General features: G+C 52.4%; 1 protein-coding gene across 1 annotated transcript in view; it reads left to right on the top strand.

Moving 5' to 3' along the window:
* Positions 1 to 7,280, top strand: part of SLIT3 (slit guidance ligand 3) — a 481,227-nt gene extending 473,947 nt beyond the window's left edge. Inside the window, 4 exon segments of the mRNA XM_023743480.1 lie at positions 1,969 to 2,123; positions 3,185 to 3,470; positions 4,547 to 4,755; positions 6,721 to 7,280. Coding sequence (XP_023599248.1) covers positions 1,969 to 2,123; positions 3,185 to 3,470; positions 4,547 to 4,755; positions 6,721 to 6,956 — 886 coding nt within the window. The 3' untranslated portion in view covers positions 6,957 to 7,280.
* Positions 7,281 to 23,448: the final 16,168 nt, after the last annotated feature.

Below are 23,448 nucleotides of genomic sequence, written 5' to 3'. Positions count from 1 at the left end.
AAGCAGCAGCTGAGAGCGCTATCTGGCCTGCCGCGCATGCTCCCCGAGTCATGACCACAGCCCCGTCCCTTGCCAAGGTCTCATCTCATTGGTTCCGCACCACAAGCCCAGCGGGCAGCAGCACTCCCGTCTCAAGGATGAGAAACCCGGGCTCAGAGGAAGTCCTTGGCCCAGAGGCACACCAGTCAGTCAGTGGGAGAGATAGGATTCAAACCCAGCTCAGGCTCCCACCCAAGCCTGCCCTCCCCGGTGCTGGGGCACAGAGGGCGAGGCAGAGACAGACAGACAGACAGACAGAGTCCACGGCACCCCGGTCCAGCAGTGGTGGGGTCCTGGGGGAGCAGTGTGCAGTGCAGGCTGTTGACTAAAATCCCAGCCCTTTCTTCCTGTGACACTGTCGCCACCTCGTGGTCACAACTCAGCATCCAGGTGAGCGAGCCCAGCACCTGAAATGACTATTCGTCCCCCAGTGGCATAGGGACCTGTGGCCGGGGGCTTGGATGTAAGTCCTGCCTCTTCCACTCCCACTTAAGACATTGGCAGGGTCACCTAAGTCTCTTATTTCTAGAATGGAGACAGCATGGCGCCTCCCACGTGGGAGTGTAGGTCAAGTGCTTAGCATTGAGTAGCATGCGCGGCCCCTGTTAAGGGCTCAACACGTGCCCAGCGTTGTTGTTAAAAGCAAAGGCGAACTGGACAGGCCGCTCTGCTCAGCGCCTGTTCTTATGTGTGACCCAGCGGCCACCCAGCCGGCTCTATACCAGTGGCCCCTCCTGTGGCCTCCACCTCTGGCCCAGCGGATTAGGGAGAAGACTCAGAGCCCTCCCTCCCCAAACCCCTGAGCATCTCCCCAGGACAGTGGTTCTCAACCTGTGGGTCGAGACCCCTTTGGGAGTCGAACAACCCTTTCACAGGGGTCGCCTAAATACATCCTGCATATCAGATGTTTACATGACGATTCATAACAGTAGCAACATTACAGTTATGAAGTAGCAACGAAAATAATTTTATGGTTGGGGTCACCACAACATGAGGAACTGCATTAAAGGGGTGCGGCATTAGGAAGGTTGAGAACCACTGCTCTAGGGGGCTGACTGTGGGGCTCCAACCACAGTGCAGTCCTTTCTTTCGGAGTTCACAGCAGGTGGATTACCGGTGGGGTTTCCCCACCCTTCCTCTGCCTTTGCAGCAGAGCCACGCTTCGCTGATGTTTTACTTCAAAGGCCACGGCTCACGGCTCTAAACAATAAAGCAGAGATGGAGGCAGAGGAGGCAGACTGAGGTGGGACAGAGACGAGCTAGCGCCACTTTACCTCCGAGGTCGTTGTTACTCGTGTCCTAGAAAAAGATAAACATCACACCACAACTCTGTGTGCAACGTTCCTCAGAACGAGGCTGGCCTTGCGTCCTCACTGATACCTAAGGGAGGAACGGAGCGAGTGAAGGAGCATGTGTGACGCACATCCTGGTCCCCACGGTGTGCAGCAGGCAACAACGGGGGCGTCTGAGGGTGGAGCGGGCTCAGCTCTGCGAAATGCAGGAGAGACTGCAGATACTAGGCTGGGTCTTGTACTGGAAGGAAAAAATGTTATAAAAGGCTTTATAGGGTCCAATGACAACTTAGAATACAGGCTGATTAGATACACGGATGGCATCCATGTGCTACGGAAGAGAACATCCCTGTCCTTGGCCGCACAGGAATGTAACTCATCTTAAAGAGTTCAGAAAAACTGTGTGTGTGTGTGTGTGTGTGTGTGTGTTCGTGTGTGTGGAGATGGAGCGAGAGAAAAATGATAAAGCAAACGGGGCTATTTTGCAACATATACTGGTAAGTTTGAAGTTATTTGCAAATAAAATGTAAGCTTAAATTTATTTGCAAATAAAAAGTAAAATGAAGTGCAAGTAATGGCAGTCAAGTGCCCACTGTGGAAGGCACGCGGCCAACCTCTCTCTTCCTCTCCTGCCCAGCGTGGAGACGGTGAACGACGGGCAGTTTCACAGCGTGGAGCTGGTGATGCTGAACCAGACCCTGAACCTGGTGGTGGACAAAGGAGCCCCCAAGAGCCTGGGAAAGCTCCAGAAGCAGCCAGCAGTGGGCATCAACAGCCCCCTCTACCTTGGAGGTAAAGCCCCTCCCCTGCCACCCCCACCACTTCCACCTCTCACCTGCCCTCTGTGCTCGGGCACCTGCACTCGGGCCCTCTGGCTGAGGTTCCCCTGTGCTCATGTAGGCACCCACTGCGAAGTCAATCAGGGCAGGCTTCCTGGAGGAAGTGACAACCAAGCTGATCCCTAAAGGGTTAATAGTTAGCCAGGGCATGGGGAGGAGAAGAGGAGAGGAGAGAGCGCAGGGCTCCTTCTGAGAACCACAAGTTGTTGGGGGGTGGGGGGGATGTGGAGAGGAAGGCAGGGTCCATACCTTGCGATCCCTGGACTTCAGGAAACGTTCCCTGTGCTCTGCCACCTCGTGGGACACTGCGAGGCTCAGCTGATGTACGTGGAAGAACCTGTTTGAGATTAAGGAGAAGTGCCCCCCGACCCCACCCCACCCTGGCAGCCCTGGGCTGGTAGTTCTGAAAGGATGGTGTCCAAAACAGTCACCAGAACTGCTTGTTCAACACAGAGGGCCCCCAGGGAGCCCCGCTGTGGAGGCTGGAGTGGTCCAGGGAGAGCCCGGGCCCAGAGCATCTCTCCCAATGAAGATCCCAAAGTTTCAGATCCAGGCTGCACCCCTCCCCCCGCCCCCGCGTCTTCTCTCCCCAGCTCCTGCTCCCGCTCCCCTGCGGTGTCCCTGGGGGCCTGTCACACAGCAGAGGCCTGATGGGGACAGCGGGGGAGGTGGGTACCCTGCCTGGGCGTGGTCCTCCATCGGGCCGTGGCCACGTGGCTGTGGCTGGCCACATTTTGTTTCTCTAGAGGAGCCTGAATAATGGACTTTTACGGGATATTTCCTATATGTAAATAATGGCAACATTTCCCGTTTTTGAGTCACAGTGCAGGACAATGGGCACATGTCCTTGCGTGGACAGGATCCCGGGCGTTGGGCCATTCCCTCCATTGGCACAGCAGCGGCCAGGGCTGCGAACGCTTAGCAGGGACACGGGAAGAGCGCGCTCTCTCTCTAAGGGGAGGGCTGGGCAGGGGGGGAGGGTCTCAGGCCGCTGTCCTACCATCGCTCCCACAGGCATCCCGACCTCCACGGGCCTCTCCGCCCTGCGCCAGGGGGCGGACCGGCCGCTGGGCGGCTTCCACGGCTGCATCCACGAGGTGCGCATCAACAACGAGCTGCAGGACTTCAAGGCGCTCCCGCCGCAGTCCCTGGGGGTCTCGCCCGGCTGCAAGTCCTGCACGGTGTGCAAGCACGGCCTGTGCCGCGCGGTGGAGAAGGACAGTGTGGTCTGCGAGTGCCACCCCGGCTGGACCGGCCCGCTGTGCGACCAGGAGGCCCTGGACCCCTGCCTGGGCCACAGGTCAGTGCCCCCTCCCCTCCGCCCACCTGAGAAGAGGCCCTGATGGCAGCTGGAGGGACTGTGGTTAAACTGTAGGCAGGACCTGCATCGGTGTGACTGCGAGGAGTCCAGAGCTTACACCTGCCCAGGTAGGCCCCGCTCCGAGGCATCAGGTGCCTCTACCTGCCTCCCTGCGAATCAGACAGGCGCCCCTTTGGGCAGACGGGCACCCTCTCAGCTGGGCCAGTGGGAGGAGGGACTTTCAGCCCAGACTCAGCTGCCTCCTCAGCCAGTGCCCATGCAAAACCCGGTGTGCACACCCACAGCCGAATCACATTCACGGCTTAATCGCTCCCATTCATCCCACAGTATTCAGAGGTCCTACTGTGTGCCCTGCCCAGTGTTAAACTGAGAGACCCAGAGTCTCAGTGCTAAGAAATCTGAATCAGCCAAAAATAACACCAGAGCCAAGACCAATGGTTGGGTTGGCTGACCGGCTGGGAAGTGGCGGCGTAAATTGGCAATGAGGGCCGGTGGTTCTGCGTAGCTCTGGGTGTGTGGCTCTGAGTCTGCAGGGAACCCCGCTCTCACCGTCACCCCAGCAGAGACAGCGCTGCCCGTGATTAGAACATAGACTGGGCACCCGTTCCTGCCCCTGTGCCACATGGAGAAGGCGACCCACCGCACAGGAGCAGCAGGAGGGGGGACTTAGTTCACACCCAGCGCGATGCTGGCTGCCTGGCACCAACAAGGGTGGCTGCGCCTGGTGGTGCCCACGGCACTAACATGAGCAGTGAGGGTTGCAGGCAGCTGACATGCCTAGAGAAAGCCGAGACGCTCCCCAGCAGTGACTGCCGCTCGGACCCGTGAGTTCTGAGCTGGCCACGTGGTGGCCGCAGCCGAGTGGACACTGGATAATGCCCCTGGGACACCACAGAGTGTCTGCGGAATGACTGAGCTCGGCCATGGGGCCGGCTGGAGGTGGAGCGTGGGATGGAGACGGTCCCACGGAGCTGGGACTGAGCCCGGAGGTGGAGGAAGACACCTCCCGCAGCACCCACGCCCCGGTTCCCTCTCACCCTCTCGTCTGCCCACAGCTGCAACCATGGCAAGTGTGTGAGGACCGGGCCCTCCTACGTGTGCAAGTGTGCCGAGGGCTACGGAGGGGCCTTGTGTGACCACAAAAACGACTCCGCCGGCGCCTGCTCAGCCTTCAAATGCCACCACGGGCAGTGCCACGTCTCAGACCGAGGGGAGCCCTACTGCCTGTGCCAGCCTGGCTTCGGAGGGGAGCACTGCGAACAAGGTAGGCCTGCTGTGTGCCACCTGGAGGCTGCATGGCCCAACCTCCCTCCCTCTTCTCTCCCATCTCTCTGTCCCCTCTAACCTACACCCCCTCCTGCTTCTCTTCCCCTTTCCAGTCCCCCTAGCCTACACCCTCTCCTCTCTCTAGTCTCCCCTCCCATATTTCTTCAATCCTCCTTCCTCTCCCTTTCTGTTCTTCCCTCTTCCCGCTTCCCTCTCTCCCTTTGCCCTACCTGTCGTGTTTTCCCGCCTCTCTTTCGATTCTCCTCTCCAATATATCGTCCACTCTCCAGTCTCACATCTTATATCTACGCATTCTTCTTGCCTCTTCCCTCTTTCATATCCTTTCTCTTCCTCCTCCCATCTCTGTCTCTGCTATACCTTTTCCCTTCTATTCTCTCCCTTCTCCCCCAGCCCCGATTTCCCTCTCCTCACCTCACTCCTTTCCCCTCTTTCCATTCCCTTCTTTCTCCCTTCTCCCCCCCTCTGCCTTCTACCCCCTTTTCTCTCCCTTTAGCCTCTCTCCTCTCCTCCCACTTCTCTTCTGTCCATCTCCTTTCCACTCTTCCTTCTTTCTGACCCCTTGAAATGCCTGCTTTCAAAACGAATCCCTAACTTAGCCACACAACGTGTACGTCTAACCAGCACACTGACTTACCTGGGACTGTGTACAAGTGCAGTCTCAGGCCCCCACTGGAGACCTTTTGGTCAGAACCTGCAGAGAAAGAGAATTCCCCTCCCTCACCACACTCCTGACAGTAGAGGACTCAGATTTTATACCCAGCTGAACTACCACTCTTAATAAAAAATTTATCAGTGCATTTGAAATAACTTCAGATTAAACAGAAAAATTGCCAGAACAATACAGACAGCGCTCAGTTCCTTCAGCCCAATGCCCATCGTTGCTGCCTTGCACTTTCCACACACTCGTTCCCCCTGGTCTCTCTCTGGACCTTTTGACAATCCCATCACTTACAAATCTGTATCCCGCTTAACATTCTCTCCTATTAGTCCCCAGACCCAACCTCTGGGCAGAGCACGAGGCCCTTTCGGGACTCCTGCCAGCCTGTGCAGTAGCAGGGAGGACAGGGCACGGGGCACCGTTTTCCAGACCAGGAAACCGAGGCTGTGTGGCGGAGCATCTGGCTGTGTCGAGGCTGTGTGGTGGAGCATCCGGCTGTGTCCATTGCTGGCCTCGGGCCTCGCTGCAGGGGCGCTCCCAGTGCAGGGAGGGCAGGAGGGGTGGAGAGGAGAGGCGGGTCAGGGTCCAGAGGGTTCCTGCAGGCTTATGCCCCTCCCCCGCCCACGGCAGCCCCTGTGCTGTGTGCTCCCGCCAGCCCTCTCTGTACCTTTAGTATCCAGGCTCCACACCACCGAGTGGGGCGAGGGGGGGGCACCTAGAGCCGCCCCATCTAAACCCTGGGCTCCAGCACCACTACAATGCAGAGAAGTGGGCCCCGTTTGCCAGGCCTCCTGCTTTCCAAAGCGGCCAGAAACCCCAACTGCTAGGTGGAATCCCCTGGGTTTTGTTTCTAACATGGGCATTTCATCTGACTTTAAGCAGGGGGTGCAATCAGTTTGCCGGGACATGGGACTAGCCCTCATTCTATCTGTTTGCCACATAAAATTTGGTCTCAAGTTCCTTGAAGGGAGGGACGCAGGTGGGTGGGTGGATGAATGGATCCGAGGGTGGATGGGTAGATAGGTGGAGGGCAGTTTCATGGAGATAACGATTCGTAGGGGTGAGAGTGTGGGTGATGGCTGGGGGCGGGGGGGCGGGAAGAGCGGGGTGGGCAGATGAGTGAGTGACTAAAGACCACAGAGTTTCAGAACGCTGCCCAGGAACGGGCCCTGGTTCCTGCCAGCCCTCTGCCCCACCAGTGCCCTGACCTTACCCCGCTGCCCAGGAACGGGCCCTGGTTCCTGCCAGCCCTCTGCCCTGACCTTACCCCGCTGCCCTCTGCAGAAAACCCGTGCCTGGGGGAGGTCGTCCGAGAGGTGATCCGCCGCCAGAAGGGTTACGCGTCGTGTGCCACAGCCTCCAAGGTGCCCGTGGTGGAGTGCCGCGGGGGCTGCGGGCCCCAGTGCTGCCTGCCCACCCGCAGCAAGCGGCGGAAATACGTCTTCCAGTGCACGGACGGCTCCTCCTTCGTGGAGGAGGTGGAGAGACACTTAGAGTGCGGCTGCAGGCCCTGCGCCTAGGCCTCCGTCCGCCCCTCCCGCTCGGCGGCCCCGGCACAGCCACGGGCGACCTGGAGAGGAAAGAAGAAGAGAATATTAAGTATATTGTAAAATAAACAAAAAATAGAACTTATTTTTATTATGGAAAGTGACTATTTTCATCTTTTATGATATAAATATATCACACCGTCCGCGTATATGTACCATATAGTGAGCTATTGTTACTGAGTTGTCTTGTGTTGTGGATTTGTCGTGTTTTTATAAACAGCTGTTAAAAGTTTTAAGAGAAAAGACTAATAAAAATGTTTTAAAACGGAAGGATAAGAATAAAGAAGTGAAAGCCTGTGTGAGGAAGAACTTTTTATGTTGATGAAACAGGATCGTGTCAGCAGAAACTGAGCTCAGGAATGAGGGGAGACGGGGGAGGAGACGTGATCCTTCTCTACATTGTTCAGTCCTGGCTGTTAAGGTCCCAGATGCCCAGTTCTTCCAGGCAAAGCCCTGGGGCCCGGGCCGCCTCTGTGACCCCCACCCCCCTGCAGACCCCGCTCCTCCTGCCTGAGTGGCCCTGGATTCCATTGCAAAACTATCTGAACTCGGGCTCTTTTGCCAAAATTTAAAACAGCTGCTCTTTCCCTTCCCTTCCCTCCTCAGGAACTGAGTCCCGTGGCCTCTCCTCCCTCCAGCTTGGGCTGTGACCCCAGGAGGGCGGGAAGCCAGGGCCGGAGCCAAGCCTGCCCACAGCCCTGGCCGGAGTCCGATGCTGGGAAGTCTTGGAGGCTCTTGCTCTGGGGCACAGGCCTTAACCGGGCCATCCAGGCACCGACATAGTGACAGAGACCCCTTGCACGTCTGGTTTCCCATGCGCCTCGGCGCTGCCACCACACCCCACGTTACCCACAGAACTCCTGCCCCCCAACCCCCACCCGGGAAGGGCAGAGGAGCAGAGCCCACATCCCGATGAGGAGAGGCCTCCCCGCCTCTGGGACCTGCCGCAGGCCTCCCATCTGCTGTGCGAGAGCGGCCGGAGGCAGACTCCACACTCCGGTTCCTCCCCAAACAGCACAGACACGGAGATGCGGGCCCTGTAAGCCCAGCCAGCAGCCCGGCCAGAGAAGGACAGAGCTTTCCTGCTGTTCCTCCTGCTCTCATCGGCCTCGCTCGCTCCTTGTTCTGCCTCCCGAGGACCCAGAGTCTAGACGGAGCGTCCTCCATGTCGGGAATGTGAGCAAAAGCAGCCTTTGGGCCCTGCCTCTCCTCCACCTCAGCTGCCCCTGCCACCCTCGGGCTGGGCCCCTCGAACCAACTGCCCACCTCCCGTCACCCAGCCCTCCGTCCCCGTCCCCGGGAGCCTCCCCTGTGGGGGTTGGGGAGAGTGTGGACCCGCTGCTCTGAGGGCCCACGGATGGGCCTAGGGGGTCTGAGAGGACCGATGGTGGATCGAAGGCTCAGAGCGTCCAGAAGGGAGGAAGGAGCGGAGGGAAGATGGAGGAGCACAGGCAGGTGGCACCAAGCCCGCTCAGCCTACCTGGGCCGCTCAGCCCGCCGGGCCCCTGCCCTCCGGAAGGACTCTCAGGGGCTGTGGCCTCCCTCTTCCTCCCCAGGAGTCCAGGCCTCTCTCTGCCCGTCACCCCTGGGTCCAAACCCGAGTCCAGCCCCCAATCACCCTGCCAGCCAGAAGGACCAGGTTCTTTCTCTCAGGGGGGCTGGTGGGGGAGGGGAGGGATTTTGAGCCTTCCTCTCAATTTCAGAAGCCCTGACTTTACCAAGTGCCAAATGCAAGGCCACTAAAAAAATCCACCCCCAAATGAAGCTTTTCTAACACGGGGAGATTAAAATTCTCCTATGTGAGCAACCAAATTCTCAGAACAGGGAGCCCCACGGGGCAGAAAGAGTTCGGTTGGGAAATTTTCACGCTTAATGGGTCAGTGTTTGCTGGGGACACACGTTGCGGAAGAGGGGGCTTGGGCCCTGTCTGCCCCTCCGCAGGACTCAGGGAAAAGGAAGGGAGTGTCCTCCTCCTGTCTACTCTGAGGGGCCCTCACGTGACTGATGAGATGATGGATTTAAAAGCTCTTGTAAAGTGTAAACTAAAAAACCTTGCATGTAAGACGCTGTGGTTATTATTACTGCTGTTGTTGCTATTATTGATGTGCCAACAGGTCCTCTGTGAAGCTGGCTTTGCCTTTCCAGTCTCATAGGCAGGAACTCCAGTCTGACACATCAGAGAGAGGAGGACAAGAAGGAGAGGGACAAGGGAAGAAGGGGAGATCCCCCAGGGCCAGTGAAGGAGAAAACCCCCCAGGGGAACCCCCCAGGGGAGCCCAGCGTGGTTGGACAGGGATGCTAACCCTGCCCTTCACCGCAGACAAATCTACCACCAGATGAACCCAGAGGCTGCGCAGTCACCGCTGCCTTTGCCAGGAGCAGAATCCCTAGTGTCAACAGGCCTGCCCCTCAAAAACTCACAGGGTCCCCGATAGCAGAGCTGAAGGAGCCCGCGGGGTCCCAGGGGGGTGGGAAAACCGAGAATCAGAGAGCGGAGCGTCCAGATCTGAGACCAGGGTCATCTGGCAACTTAACGCCAGAGGCAGGAATAGAGCAGGTGCCTCCCCAGTGGGCACCCAGGCAGAGTGAGGCCTGAGACAGCCCCGGGACAGCTGCTAGGTGTCAGGAACGCACCCCGCCCTCCCCCCAGCCAGCTCCGGGGCACGCAGCGGCAGGAGGCTGGGCACTGTGGGCTGGTGCACTTGCCCACGTTTCCATGCTGGCTTAGACAATGCCAGGGGAGCACTGGGGAAAGCTGCTGAGAGGTGCCAGCTGGCCAGGACCAAGGGAGACAGAAATGGGCATTTGGCAAAGCTTATTTCTCTAACTCAACTACAGGTTCTTAGAGGAAACGTATTAAGATGTTTTTAAAACAATGTTATAGTGCCCCTTCCCCAGTATGAATAAAAAAATGTGCTTTTCCCAACAGACTGTCATATTCTGATGTCACTGAAATAAACGGATGGGTCACAGGCAAGCTCTCGGACGCTCTTGTGATACCATAGCTCAGCCCTGCTCTGTGCTGTGTTTTATTTTATTCCTGACCTTCACACTCCCTGGGGAAAAGATTGCTGCATGTATGAAGTTTGGGTAAGTATGTGGTGGAGTTAGTGAAAACATGGGTTTTTCGGACAACGAAGTGGGAACAGAGTTCCCAGACATGGGAGCCGAGATGCCCATGGCCTGGGTCTGCGAGGCGCGGCGGCCTGGTCCCGGACCGGCTGCCGGGGGTCAGGGGGAGGAAGCCCCTCCGTTCATAGGAGACTCGTGGGCACTTGAATGCCTGATTAAACTTCCTCCTCGGTTCATTCCTTCCACTGGCATCTCCGGAACCTCTGCTACCTGCCAGGTGAGGCCTCGGCACTGAGACCCCCCAGGACGGTCAGGCCAAGTGCTTGTTCTCCTGGAGCTTAACCTTTAACCTTTGACTGGGTGTCAACCAGCAAAACCAAGAAAGACAACGGCAGATAATATAATCGAGAGGACACGGCAGATAATATAATCGAGAGGACAGGCCAGCACAGCTGGGAGGAGGCCTCTCTGAAGAACTGGGACATGGGGGTGGGGCGTAACCCTGGGAAATGGAAGCAGGAGGAAGCGTGGCCACAGCACTCGCTAGCGTCTGCCCTCACGAAGGCCATCACAGGAGGCGGTGCCCGCACCTCCATGCCAGAGGTGGCGATGCAGCCAGTGAGCGCTCCCAGTGGGCTTGTGGGTGAGGGGAGGGGGCAGAGCTCACCCCTCAGCTCCCCAGCCCTGGGCATCCTAGGGAGCCTGTGGCCTCGGAGCATGAGGAACGCCAAGGGTCTAGAGGCCGCCACTAGCCACCCCAGGGTCTGCAGAAAAGGAACCGCACAGATAAAATCTACCTGTAGCCCGGAGAAGTTACCTGGTTAAAAGGGCCTGCATAAACCCAATTCCAATGGGGGACGCGCAGGGGGTTCCCACTGAGAGGGTTTTAGAGACAGAAGCAGGCAGGGAAAAGGGGGGCCCACGGGAGAGGAACGCATGCGTGACTGGCAGCGACACCTGCAAGCCGCCAGACTGTTACAGGAATGTTACAAGCGAAGGGGAAGAAGGGCGGGCGGCACCGGTGAGCTTTGAAACTTTGAAACTGATGCCACGCAGGGGAATGGGGGACGGGGCCAGTTGGGAAAAGCACGGGGACAATTAGAAAGTGGAATGAACGGACAAAGAAGCTGCCAGCACTTACACACTCCTAGACAAAGACACTCACAGGCTCTCCGTTTTCATGTGGGAACCCCTCCCTGCGCAGGAGCTTGTATACGCTTACAATCAATTGCCACACTTTTGCTCAAAATCCTTAGTCCGCGAAATTTATTCTTCAAACTTCGTGAGACAAGAGTTCCAGCTTGCCGTTCAAGGTATCGCAGGTCAATGATATTTTTAAAACTCTTGCATCCAATCCGAAACTCTCAAAATATCCGCGAGCTCCAAGTCTGTGCAAATCTGCACCCCCGCCACCCCCTCCTGGTAAGGCCTGTCCAGCCTCTTGGAATCTCCTGGAATCAGACAGCTCTAGTCACAGGGCTCTCACTCCCATCCTAGGACTTTTCACAGCAATTACTATTGGAACTATCACCCTTACCATCTGTTCCTCCATACCCACCGCTCTTTGCTCTCGTTCTGCCACGAGAGCACACCAAACCAGACCAGACGAGGCGAGACTGGCTGCCCGGCCACAGCCCTCCTGAAAGGGGGAACACTGCTGGTCCCCCTAAAGGTTTCCGCCAGGACACAGCTCCCAGACCCCTCGCATCCTGGCTGCCTCCTCCTCTCGCTCCAATACAAAGTCAGATCTGTTGCTGGAGAATCTCTTGATTTCCAGTGTTAGAAAACAAAATCAATTTGATTTAAGAAAAGAAAGAACCGAGGAACGGAGGGGGGTGGGGGACTCAAAATGACAATGTGAGCATGGTGTCTCTGTCTCCTTGGCTTCACTCTTCGCTAAGCGCCCCCTAGAGGCCTGAAGCTGAAGAAGCCGGTTTACCTCTCTGGAGCTTAGCAGCTCTACGGGGGGGAAAGGAGGCCAATAAAAATGCCAAATATCAGCCTCATTGGTCTAGTTTGGGATTATGTTGCCATCCTTGAATCAATCATTGTGGCCAGAGGAATGGAATGTGCTGATTGGCTGCATGCTGACCTGGATGTGGACTGGGGCCGAGAGCAGAAGGGTGGTTTCCCAAAGAAAAGTCAGGTTATGTTTAAAGGGAGTGAATGGATATGGGGCAGGCAAAATGCACAGACCCCTTCCAACACCCACAGCCCAAAGCCCAGTGATGGTTTGATTGTCATTCTGTCTGTCCTGCCCAAAAGAGGAAGGTGGTTTCTGGGGCTCCGATGAGAACTGGGTCAGACTTGGATTTAAGTTCAAATTTTTCCTTTTTCCCTCCTCTCACTTCTTCCTCACCCACTAACATGACACCCTCCTATTGAAACCAGAGGCAACGAGAAAGGAGACACGTGGTATGCCAAGGGGCCTGGCCTCCTGTGAGCTCCCAGAACCTTGCAGGCTGCCAGTCCCAAAGACACTGCTTTCAGGGGAAAGGGGACTGGAGGCGGTGGGGTTATCTTGAGGCACTCAGGGGGATCACGGAGAAGGAGCGGCTTCCAAGTGACCAGTTTACACAACTCGCTTCCTGGCTGGCCTCAGTTTATGTAATACTAGAGGCCCGGTGCACGAATTTGTGCACCAGTGGGGTCCCTCGGCCTGGCCTGAGGGATCGGGCCGAAACTGGCTCTCCAACATCCCCCAAGGGGTTCCAGATTGTGAGAGGGCGCAGGCCAGGCCAAGGGACCCCACTGGTGCACAATCAGGACTGGGGAGGGACGTAGGAGGTTGGCCAGCCGGGAAGGGACTGCAGGAGTGCTCCAGGGTGTGTCTGTCCCATCTCACTCAGTCCCAGTCAGCTGGACCCCAGCAGCAAGCTAACCTACCAGTCGGAGCATCTGCCCCTTGGTGGTCAGTGCACATCATAGCAAGCGGTTGAGGAGCCTTAGCATATTATGCTTTGATTGGTTGAATGGCCAACCGGATGACTGGACACTTAGTATATTAGGCTTTTATTATATAGGATAGATGCATCTGTACAGGTTAGTGATTTCTTTAAAAAATCAAATTTTAGCTTAAATTATTGGTGTAAACCATATTATGATAAAAACTAGCTACCATTTATGAAGTATCCTCTATTCACAGGGATATTTTAAAAGTCTATGAAGTAGATTTTATTATTTCCATTTCATAGATAAGACGGAGACTCAGAACTTGCCCAAGGTTCTAAGGGCGGTCCCTGAAGGCAAGGATTGGAACCCAGGTCTGCCTACCTCCAAAGCCCCCAATGTGTTTTCTAGCAGTTGCTCTAAAGCAGAGGTTCTCAACCTGTAGGTCGTGACCCCTTTGGGGATTGAACGACCCTTTCACAGGGGTCACCTAAGACCATCGGAAAACACATATATAACTACATATTGTTTTTGTGATTAATCACTATGCTTTAATTATGTTCAATTTGTAACAATGAAATTGGGGGTCACCACAACATGAGGAACTGTATTAAAGGGTCGAGGCATTAGGAAGGTTGAGAACCACTGCTCTAAAGGAAAGGAATCTGTGGCAATGATGTTTATCACATTCTTGATAATGCCTCGTAGTATCAATCCTGAGCAGGTAGCTTTTTATATCCAAGTCTGTTTACCGTAGAGTACACCTCTGGGTCATTTTGATGGTCAATGGGAAGCAGTACTAAATACTTTCAACACTGAAGTTACAGACACAGTGACTTTGCTCATCCCCTCAACCACGCTTGGTGCTCCACCATGCCCTCCAGGTGCAAAGGCCCTGAGGGACCTTAGCGTCTAAGAAAACAGCAGAAGGCCGGTGAATGATCAAGGGAGAATGTGGGGAGACAGACTTCAGAGAGCCAGGCCAGTCCTAGTCCACAGGCTTAAACAGGAGAACGTCAAGAAAAAGCCCTCACTGCCCGACAGGCATTGCTCAGAGGTTGAGCGTTGACCTATGAACCAGGAGGTCACGTTCAATTCCAGGTCAGGGCATATGCCCAGGTTTCAGCCTCCAACCCCACTATGGGGCGTGCAGGAGGTAACTGATCAATGATCCTCTCTCGTCATTGATGTTTCTAATCTCTCCCTCTCTCTTCCACTCTGAAATCAATAAAAAACGAAAAAGAAAAAGCCCTCACCCCAAATGAAGCCATTATCATCATCAATATGATATTTGTCATAAACAACTGACTCAAACTTACATCAAGTGTAGAAGATGTTTTTATAGTTATGCAACACAATCTCTGGATAAATCAGTCGTGCCATGCAAATTCAGTTTCTACACCATCAGATTGCTTTGCCCAGGGCCCCCTGTTGAGAAATCCTGAAGCAACTGCTGGAAACAGAATCCCTTTCCTCTCCCTCAGGCCATGTCAAGTATGTTCCAGCTGTGAGTCACCAAAGCCATGGCCCAGCTGGGGTCCGGGTGAGCAGCAAGGGGGAAAGGCTCCGATTTCTCTGCACTGTCAGATCTGGCCTGGCCTGTTTTTCATGCCAGTGCTATGGTGGGTCAACAGACCTGCCTCATGCTGAAGTCACTGGAGCCAATTAAACAGGCAGGACAGGACTTGGCTCCCGGAGAAGGAAGGAGGGAGGGAGGGGGTCATGCAGATTTTCCTTTCTGGAACACCAGCGCTACCAACTTGGTATTGGTGTCTACTTTCCTCCTGATGCCATTGAGTTTTGGACACAAAAACCCAGTGAAAGGGGATCAGACAGATTGGGAAATCAAAGGCAGAGGTAGACGTTGGGCCTTTGGCTTTTATCTAAAGTGGTGGTTTGCAGCTGGGAGCAATTTTCCCCACCCTGTCTCCACCCCTAGGGCCCATGTGGCGAGTGTTACTACCATCTTGTGGGTAGAGGCCAAAGATATTGCTAAACATCCCACAGTGCCCAGGACAGCCTTCCACACGAAGACTTATCCAGCCCCAAAAGTCAACTGTGATGTAAGAGAACAAGGAAAAAAAAACTCAAATATTTAAGGGCTTCTCATGTGCCATATGAGCTACACATACACATGTGTCATTTAGTCTTCACACCCAACTCCACAAAGTGAGGCCCATTTCCCAGGTGAGAAAATGGAACCCCCAGTTAAGTGAGGACTTCACACAACCACTAACTGGCAAAGAAATCTGAATTTGGCTCTGGGTGATTCTCACTCGATCTTGTGCCCAGTCAACCTTGTACCCCGTGCCTAACAGAAGTTGACACCTAACAGAAGTTCAAGAGAGACTTGGTTGAATTAATCATGGATATAGCCCTAGCTGGTTGGGCTCAGTGGATAGAGCGTCGGCCTGCAGACTGAAGGGTCCCAGGTTCAATTCTGGTCAAGGGCACATGCCCAGGTTGTGGGCTCAATCCCCAGTTGGGGGTGTGCAGGAGGCAGCCAATCAATGATTCTCTCTCATCATTGATGTTTCCATCTCTCACTCCCTCTTTGAAATCAATAAGAATATATTTTTAAAAAATAATAATGGATATAAATAAATGAACGCAAGAGTCAGTGGCCCTGCACTACATGCTCACTTCTTCCTACCACTCCTTGAGAAGAACACAGATCCTTCCCGGGTCCTGGTCAGGGTGACACGTTGCATGTGCCAGGAAGAGAAATCTCACCCGGACAACTCCAGGAAAAAGAGGAGCTTACGCTGAGAATGCAGAAGGATTTTGGAAACGAAACACAGTCCGGACTTGAGCTGGGAAAGCCACCAGGAACCAGATGCCACTGCTCTCTGACCTCTCTGTAGCTTGGGGGCTTGCTCTGGTTAACCATCGTGCCTATGGTCCAGTACAGCAATCCCAGGTCCACTTTGACTCGGAAAGTGCCCATGGCCTCTCAGCGTGGCTCTTAGGCAACCAGCTCAGTCTGTCATGCATCCCCAGAGGAGGGATTACACTGGTGGAGCCTAAGCTGACCTGCAAATGATTGTGGCCCCAGCCAAACAACGGCCATTTCATGAGGCACTCTGAATGAGGACTGGCTAAATGAGCCTTGTCAAGCCTACGGACCATGAGCCACGAAATAAAATTATTCTTGTTTCAAGCCACGTATTTGGGGTGATTTATAGCTGTTAAAGAGCAAAATTCAACCAAGTACATGTGAAGATCTACTAATTGGCTTTATTAAGTGATTCATGACTTGGACAGCATCCCATCTAACAACGGGAAGGGTGCTCCAAGGGGCTGTACACACTGGAAGGTCTTTTTATTTTTTATTTATTTTTTTAATATATTTTATTGATTTTTTTACAGAGAGGAAGGTAGAGAGATAGAGAGTTAGAAACATCGATGAGAGAGAAACATCGATCAGCTGCCTCCTGCACATCTCCCACTGGGGATATGCCCGCAACCAAGGTACATGCCCTTGACCGGAATCGAACCTGGGACCCTTGAGTCCGCAGGCCGACGCTCTATCCACTGAGCCAAACCGGTTTCGGCTGGAAGGTCTTTTTAAGCACAAGTGTTGTTGGTGAAAGTGGAGTTCTTGAGGTGCCGTGAGGAAAATAATTTCCTGAGGCCCCCCACGGGAGGATGGGGTTTTGTGGGAAGATTTACTGATGATGTAAAATTAAGGGGGGGGTTCCCATCTCTATCCGTCTCACCATGGAAGAAGTCCAATCTTGACCTCAGCAGAGCCACAATTAGGCCACTGCCCAGAATTTCTGTTCCCTAGGAAAGTCCAGTCCAGTCCGGCTTGTGTTCCCAGCTGCAGGTCCCAGGTGGGTGTGGGGTCTGCGTGGGCATGGACCATGCAGCTGCTTAAGGCCAGATGACAATGGAGAACAGGCGAGCACACGGCGAGTGCGGGTCACGGAGCGGGAGAGAGCAAGTGTAGAACCAGGGCAAGCAAGAGCAAGAGCACAAGAAAGAGGAAACCTTGCCGGGAAATTTTAACCAGGAGCTTTTTCAAACTAACTCTATCATGGGTTTCTGATGGGGTCCAACCCTCGCCAATCCATTGCTTCCCAGGCTAGACTGACAGACAAGCTCCTCTCCGGTGTCACCCCGACTTCACTGCGCATGTGCCCATCTCCCCTTTTGTTCGATCCCTTCCCCCAGTGATCTGCAGGGAATGGACTGGTGGGTCCCTGGGAGCATGAAGCCGTAGCTTCCTGGTGAAGCAGCCCAGGTGCCCATGCTTAAATGTCCAGCCTCCCCTTTGCCCTCCTCCTAATATTAATATTAATAAGCTAATTACGATGATAATAGAGGGTGTGGCAGGAAAGTCATTAGCAAAAATTTTTTTAAATAAATAAAAGAAAGAGCTATTTTTTAGGCTAGGGCATCTTCTTTTGGGGAAGAGAATATCAGGGGCTTTGGCACACTAATTATCTCACCCATATAAATCAAGAAATTCCAGGCTAATTGGTTTAAAATCCCTGCAGAAAAGGAACTGCACAGATAAAATCTACCTGTAGCCTGGAGAAGTTACCTGGCCCTAACTGGTTTTGCTCAGTGGATAGAGCGTTGGCCTGTGGACTGAAGGGTCCTGGGTTCGATTCCAGTCAAGGGCACATGCCAGGGTTGCGGGCTGGATCCCCAGTAGGGGGCGTGCAGGAGACAGCCTATCAATGATTCGCTCTCATCATTGATGTTTCTATCTCTCCCTCTCCCTTCCTCTCTGAAATCAATAAAATTACATTTTATAAAAATTAAAAATAAAATCCCACTCCTGGAAGAGGCTGAAGCTACAATTAGGTTGGTTATTAAGTTTTGGTTGGGTGAGGTGGCTTAGCAAAAGGGACTCCATTCTGGCCTGTTCCTTTTTTTAAAACATTACACGGCAATAGATAACTGGAACTGGGTTTGGTATTGGACGAGGGTTGCTGCTATAACAGAAACCGAAACATGTGGCAGCCTTACAATTCTGCTCCCTATTCCAACGTCCAAATCACAATATCACAACCATCCTGTGTTTGAGCAGCAGACAGAAGGCAGGGAGGCCTCCAAGAGCAAGTTAGTGGAAGTCTAAAGGACCGAGAGGGCAACTTAAAGGAAAGTGAGGGAAATGCTACTAGAAGCTCGTGGAAAGGGGACCCTTGTGGGTGCTAGAAGGTTTGGTGACACTGTTGTCTCCTGTAATGTGAAAAGTAGGAAATATTCCATAATGAACGTGAGGATCTGGCCAGTCTGTAAAATGCAAAGGAGAGAATACAACCAAAAAAGGAAATCTTGGGGGTTTGGGGCAAATTTGAGAGAGTATATAAAACAGCCAGAGTTTTCTACTTCTCACTCCCAGCCTCTCTGGAGGGAAACTATTCTCACTCTGCTCTAACCTGGTCAAAGCCCTGATAAATACACTGCCGTGGGTGTTCCAGGCCCAGGAGAGGCCGGCTGTAATTCGAGCTGCCCCTGGTGAAACATGGCATTAGGAAATACATGATGGCTCCTGCCACAGTCTTTTCGCAGCAAGGGTTCAGGAATCTGGAGGAGGGCTGTGCATAAATGAAGAGAAACTAGACAAGAAATACAAATTTGGAAGGCATTTGGGGGAACCAGGAGGAGGCTTCACCCTCTAGCGGGGTGACTCCCTGAATCTCTGGACTCACGGATTTTTATTAACACATTTTGCCCTTTAGCAAAGCAGATATACATATCAAACGTAAGGTTTGGTAAACAATAAAGGATTATCAGGTTAGGGCAGCGGTTCTCAACCTGTGGGTCGAGACCCCTTTGGGGGTCGAACGACCCTTTCACAGGGGTCACCTAAGACCATCGGAAAACACATATATAATTACATATTGTTTTTGTGATTAATCACTATGCTTTAATTATGTTCAATTTGTAACAATGAAATTGGGGTCACCACAACATGAGGAACTGTATTAAAGGGTCGTGGCATTAGGAAGGTTGAGAACCACTGGGTTACTGCCCAGTGGTAGGGAACTGCCCTCAGCTGTACTAATATGCAGATCTTCAGCCCTGCTGAAGATGTCCATCAGCCTTCTGACGAACTTCTCGCATTCATTATGCTAACTACTGTTGCTAGCCTCCAGCAGGCTCCCAGGTCATGCTCTCTTAAATATTACCCCATAAAGCACCAACTAAACTGCCTTTGTTGTCAATAATTATTGTTTGCTGTAAGCTTCTAGAAAGATGATAATTTCCAGGTTGCTTCTGAAGGACTTAGGTCCAAATGCATCCAAGTTAATTATTTGTGAGCCACTATTCTGGGCCAGACCCGACACCAATCAGAGTAAGTCACAATCCTAGATTTCAAAAAACTTCTCTGGTATTGAAGGGGACCAGCAAGTAAACAGACCACAACATTAGTGTGAGATGAGTGGCAAAGAAGCATGTACAAGGACCAGAAATAACATAGAGGGAAGAAAGTCTTCTGGAGAAGAGAATTTCTGGGTTGGGTTTTAAGGTATGACTAGGAGTTCAATGGGAACTCAAGAAGGGAGCCTTACTCGTGTAAAGGGGGTGAAGTCATCAGGCATAGCTTGCTCTCAGCTTGCTATAAGCAGTTTTTGTCTTACTGGAGCATATAATGAAGGGTATGTAGATGCAAGAGATGCAGCTAAATAAGTTCACAGTGGCCAATCATGATGACTCTTATATCCTAAACTAAAAGCTGGAATTTAATCCTGAAGACAATGTGGGGGAGAGGCATGGATCTAAGCCCTGGAAATAATAGTTTGAATTTCTTTTAAGAAAACTCACTCTGGCATCGATAAGGAGGGTGATGGGGAAAAGCCAGCTAAGAGGCAAAAAGGGCCTTTACGAATATAAATGTGAGATTCAGAGGCTAGTGCTCAGGTGAGAGCAATGAGGTTGGACAGGAAGGACCAGACATGAGATAACAGCAAAAGGCCTTGGTGGCCTGGATGTGGGCCGTGAGGGCGTGAGAGGAGTCCAGGATGACTCCCAACTTTTCTTTGGGTGAGTGGGTGGATGCTGGTACCAACAGCTGGGCAGGGCCTTCAGGCAAGAGAAGAGGGATGAGAGGAAGGAGGAGGAGGTGGAGGAGGATGGGAGGGATGGGCTTGTTGAGGTTAAAGTGCCAGGAGGTGGGAGTCAGCAGGCAGAACACAGCTCTGGAGAGAGGCTCTCTTCCTGGCCACATAAGGAAATGTCTGGGAGGACCCATTCCTGGGCAGGGCGGAAGTATGCAACAACCAAGCTGGGGGCCTCTCAGATGCAAACTGTCAACTGCTCACACAAGTTGGCTCGTATGACAAAGCATGGATTGCATCACCAATCTGAGGACAGCATGGCCCTGGAGAGCAACAAGGCCAAGGCAGAGCCCTGATGTCCCACTGGTGTACTCCCCGTGCTCCTCCTGCCTGGGACGTGGCTCTACCATTGACCCCAAAGCTCAAGCCAAACCCCAAAACCTCTTCTTCCTGCCTCCCTTTCCCTCCCCACGTCCATCTCATCTAATTCATCCTTGACCACCTCTATTCCAAATGGCTTTGTCACTCTTGATCCCCCTCTCCTGCTGTATCATCTTCACAGCGTTTACACTATCTAAATACATGCCATCTCTTTGTACTGTCTAAAGCAGCAGTTCTCAACCTGTGGGTCGTGACCCCTTTGGGGGTTGAACGACCCTTTCACAGGGGTCGCCTAAGACCATCAGAAAACACATATATAATTACATATTGTTTTTGTGATTAATCACTATGCTTTAATTATGTTCAATTTGTAACAATGAAAATACATCCTGCATATCAGATATTTACATGACGATTCCTAACAGTAGCAAAATTACAGTTATGAGGTAGCAACGAAAATAATTTTATGGTTGGGGGTCACCACAACATGAGGAACTGTATTAAAGGGTCGCGGCATTAGGAAGGTTGAGAACCACTGATCTAAAGTAACACAGTATACATTTGTCCACTTGTCTGTCTCTGTCCCGTCTGGGATGTTAACCCTAGGAGGGCGGGGGCTTTGTCCTATTCTTCTCTGACTCCCTAATCCTAGAAAAATGCCTGGCACACTGTAGGAGCTCATTTGTTAAATGAAATTTTTTAAATATGTTTTGTTTTGGGTTGTTTGTTTTTACTTTTTAGAGAGAGAGGAAGGGAGAGTGAGAGGGAGAGAGAAAAACATCTATGTGAAAGAGAAACATCCATCAGCTGCCTCCTGCACGCCCCCTACTGGGGATGGAGCCCACAACCCCGATATGTGCCCTGTCAGAAATGGAAACAGGGACCTTTTGGTGCATGGGATGACACTCAACCAACTGAGCCACATGGGCCAGGGCAGTTCAATGAAGTTCTTGACTCAAGCACTTCTCTACTGTCACTACCCTGGTTCAAGCCCCCACACAGCTCCCAGAGCCCCTCGGACTTGGCAACTGATTGCCTGTGCTGGGAAGGTGAGGGAGGAGCCTGAGGCGACTAGTCTTTCCTTCTCCAAGTCATGGCACCTTGCCAATCCGCCCTTGCTCCGCAAAGCTGCCAGAGCAGCCCTTTAAAATCACAGATCATGTCACTCCTTTACTTAAAATCTTCCAGTGGCCCTCAAGGCCCAACATGTCTGCCTCTCAAACCTCACCTCCAGTCACTTCACTCCTTGCTCTCTCTTTCCCATACGTACTTGGCTTTTGTTCCTCAAACCAAACCTACCTCCAGTACTAGTCACACCTCTGCCTTCCCCAGCAACCTGCATGGATCTCAGCTTCTACACCACCTCCTCCGAGAAGCCTTCTCTGACCATCCAAACTAAAACAGAGCCGCCGCCTCCTCTCCCGCAACTCCCGGCACCCTCTAGCACATCACCCTGATTATTTCCTTCACATCATCACTCATCACACTCCTCTTGTTCACCGATTTGGTAACTTGATTTCTGTTTCTCTCTTTTTCACCTCTCTTCCCCCCAGCATGCCTAGAACATAGTTAAAGCTCAATTGATATTTGTTGGATGAAATTGTGCTCCCACTATCATGATGGTGGTGATGGTGGTAGTGGTGATGATGATGATACAAAATGATCCCAATGATACTCATACTAATGATACTTTCCCACAGCGGGATGCTTGTTTGAGTGTGTGGATCCAAGGACTGATTATAGTATGCTCTTGACCATCTAGAGACAGAATCCATTTTTACAAGCTTTGTCTGAGCTTTGAAGCTGTGTGTGTGTGTGTGTGTGTGTGTGTGTGTGTGTGTGTGTGTTTAATTCATGCCAGGAGACCTCATAGTCATCATTAGGTCCAATGCACCACCTTTCTCCATGGATACCTCCTCAGTAAAAGCAAAATGAGATTGTGTCAGGAATCCTCTATTGCAGGAAGCCACCCACTGTCAATACTATTTGAGAGCGCACCAAGGAACGCGGAAGGCCAATGGACCTTGAGCGTTAGCAGGGCTAACACCAAGCACCATTGTTCTGTTGAGATAGCAGTGGTGGCTCGAAGGATTTTCCTAACCTAATAGCCTCAAAGTAAATGTTTACTGAACCTTACTGATCTTTTTTTTTTTTGAACCTTACTGATCTTTGTTGATGTTAGAGACTGTCTGTCTGCTACCTGTTTGCCGTGCTTTACTGAGGGCAAGATGTGTATCTAAAACTGAATAAAAAGCGGAGAAGGCCCGGCTGGCATGGCTCAGTGGTTGAGCATCGACCTATGAACCAGGAGGTTGCCGGTTCAATTCCCAGTCAGGGCACAAAAGTGGAGAAGGCCATGTTTCAGTGTGCCTCTCCAAGAGAGAGAAATTCATAATTTCTTGCATAGTATTTTCATTTGTGCGTTGGCCCCTCCTTCAGATGCTGAACCCTAGCCGTGCAGGTCAGGGCGCTCTATCACTTTGCAAGATGGGATGGATTTACCGTGTCTGGTAGACAATAAATATTGAGACAAGATGCTCTTCCAGCTCCCACACTCACTCTGCCAGGAAGGGTTTGAGAACATACTAGAGAAGAGAGAAAATGTAGTCAACCAGACAGTGCTGGAAGGAGGGACTGGGGCTGACAGCCGACAGGGGCTGTGGAAGAAAGATTCTGGCCAGAAACTAAAGCAGGGTGAACTGTCCGTTTTAAAAACACTGGGGAAAACTTAAAGGAAAACATAATTGGCCACATCTCATATTGCTCCTGAAAAAGAGAACCTCAAAAAGCAGAGATGGAAGAAATCTGAGGCAATCATTTCATTGTACAGATAGGTAATTTGAAGCCCAGAGAGGAGAAAGGAACTTTCCCAAGGTCACACAGAAATTCCATGGCTGATCTAAGATTAGAATTCTCACTATGTGAAATTCACTGTTTTTCTGGCATATAACATCACAGGTGTAAACCTAACTTTTAAGCTACGTTTGGCTAAGTCATTCATGTGTGCGCTTATCTTTGTGGCCACAGAAACTAACAAGACTGTATTTCCAAAACTCACCCAAATGCTGATGGCTTCTTATTTCTATCTCTCCTTCCCCTTGGACCAT

The sequence above is a fragment of the Myotis lucifugus genome, unplaced genomic scaffold, assembly GCF_000147115.1.
Source record: "Myotis lucifugus unplaced genomic scaffold, Myoluc2.0 scaffold_394, whole genome shotgun sequence".
Lineage (NCBI taxonomy): Eukaryota > Metazoa > Chordata > Mammalia > Chiroptera > Vespertilionidae > Myotis > Myotis lucifugus.
Note: the sequence above shows the minus strand (reverse complement) of the source record. Positions and strands in the feature narration are given on the sequence as shown.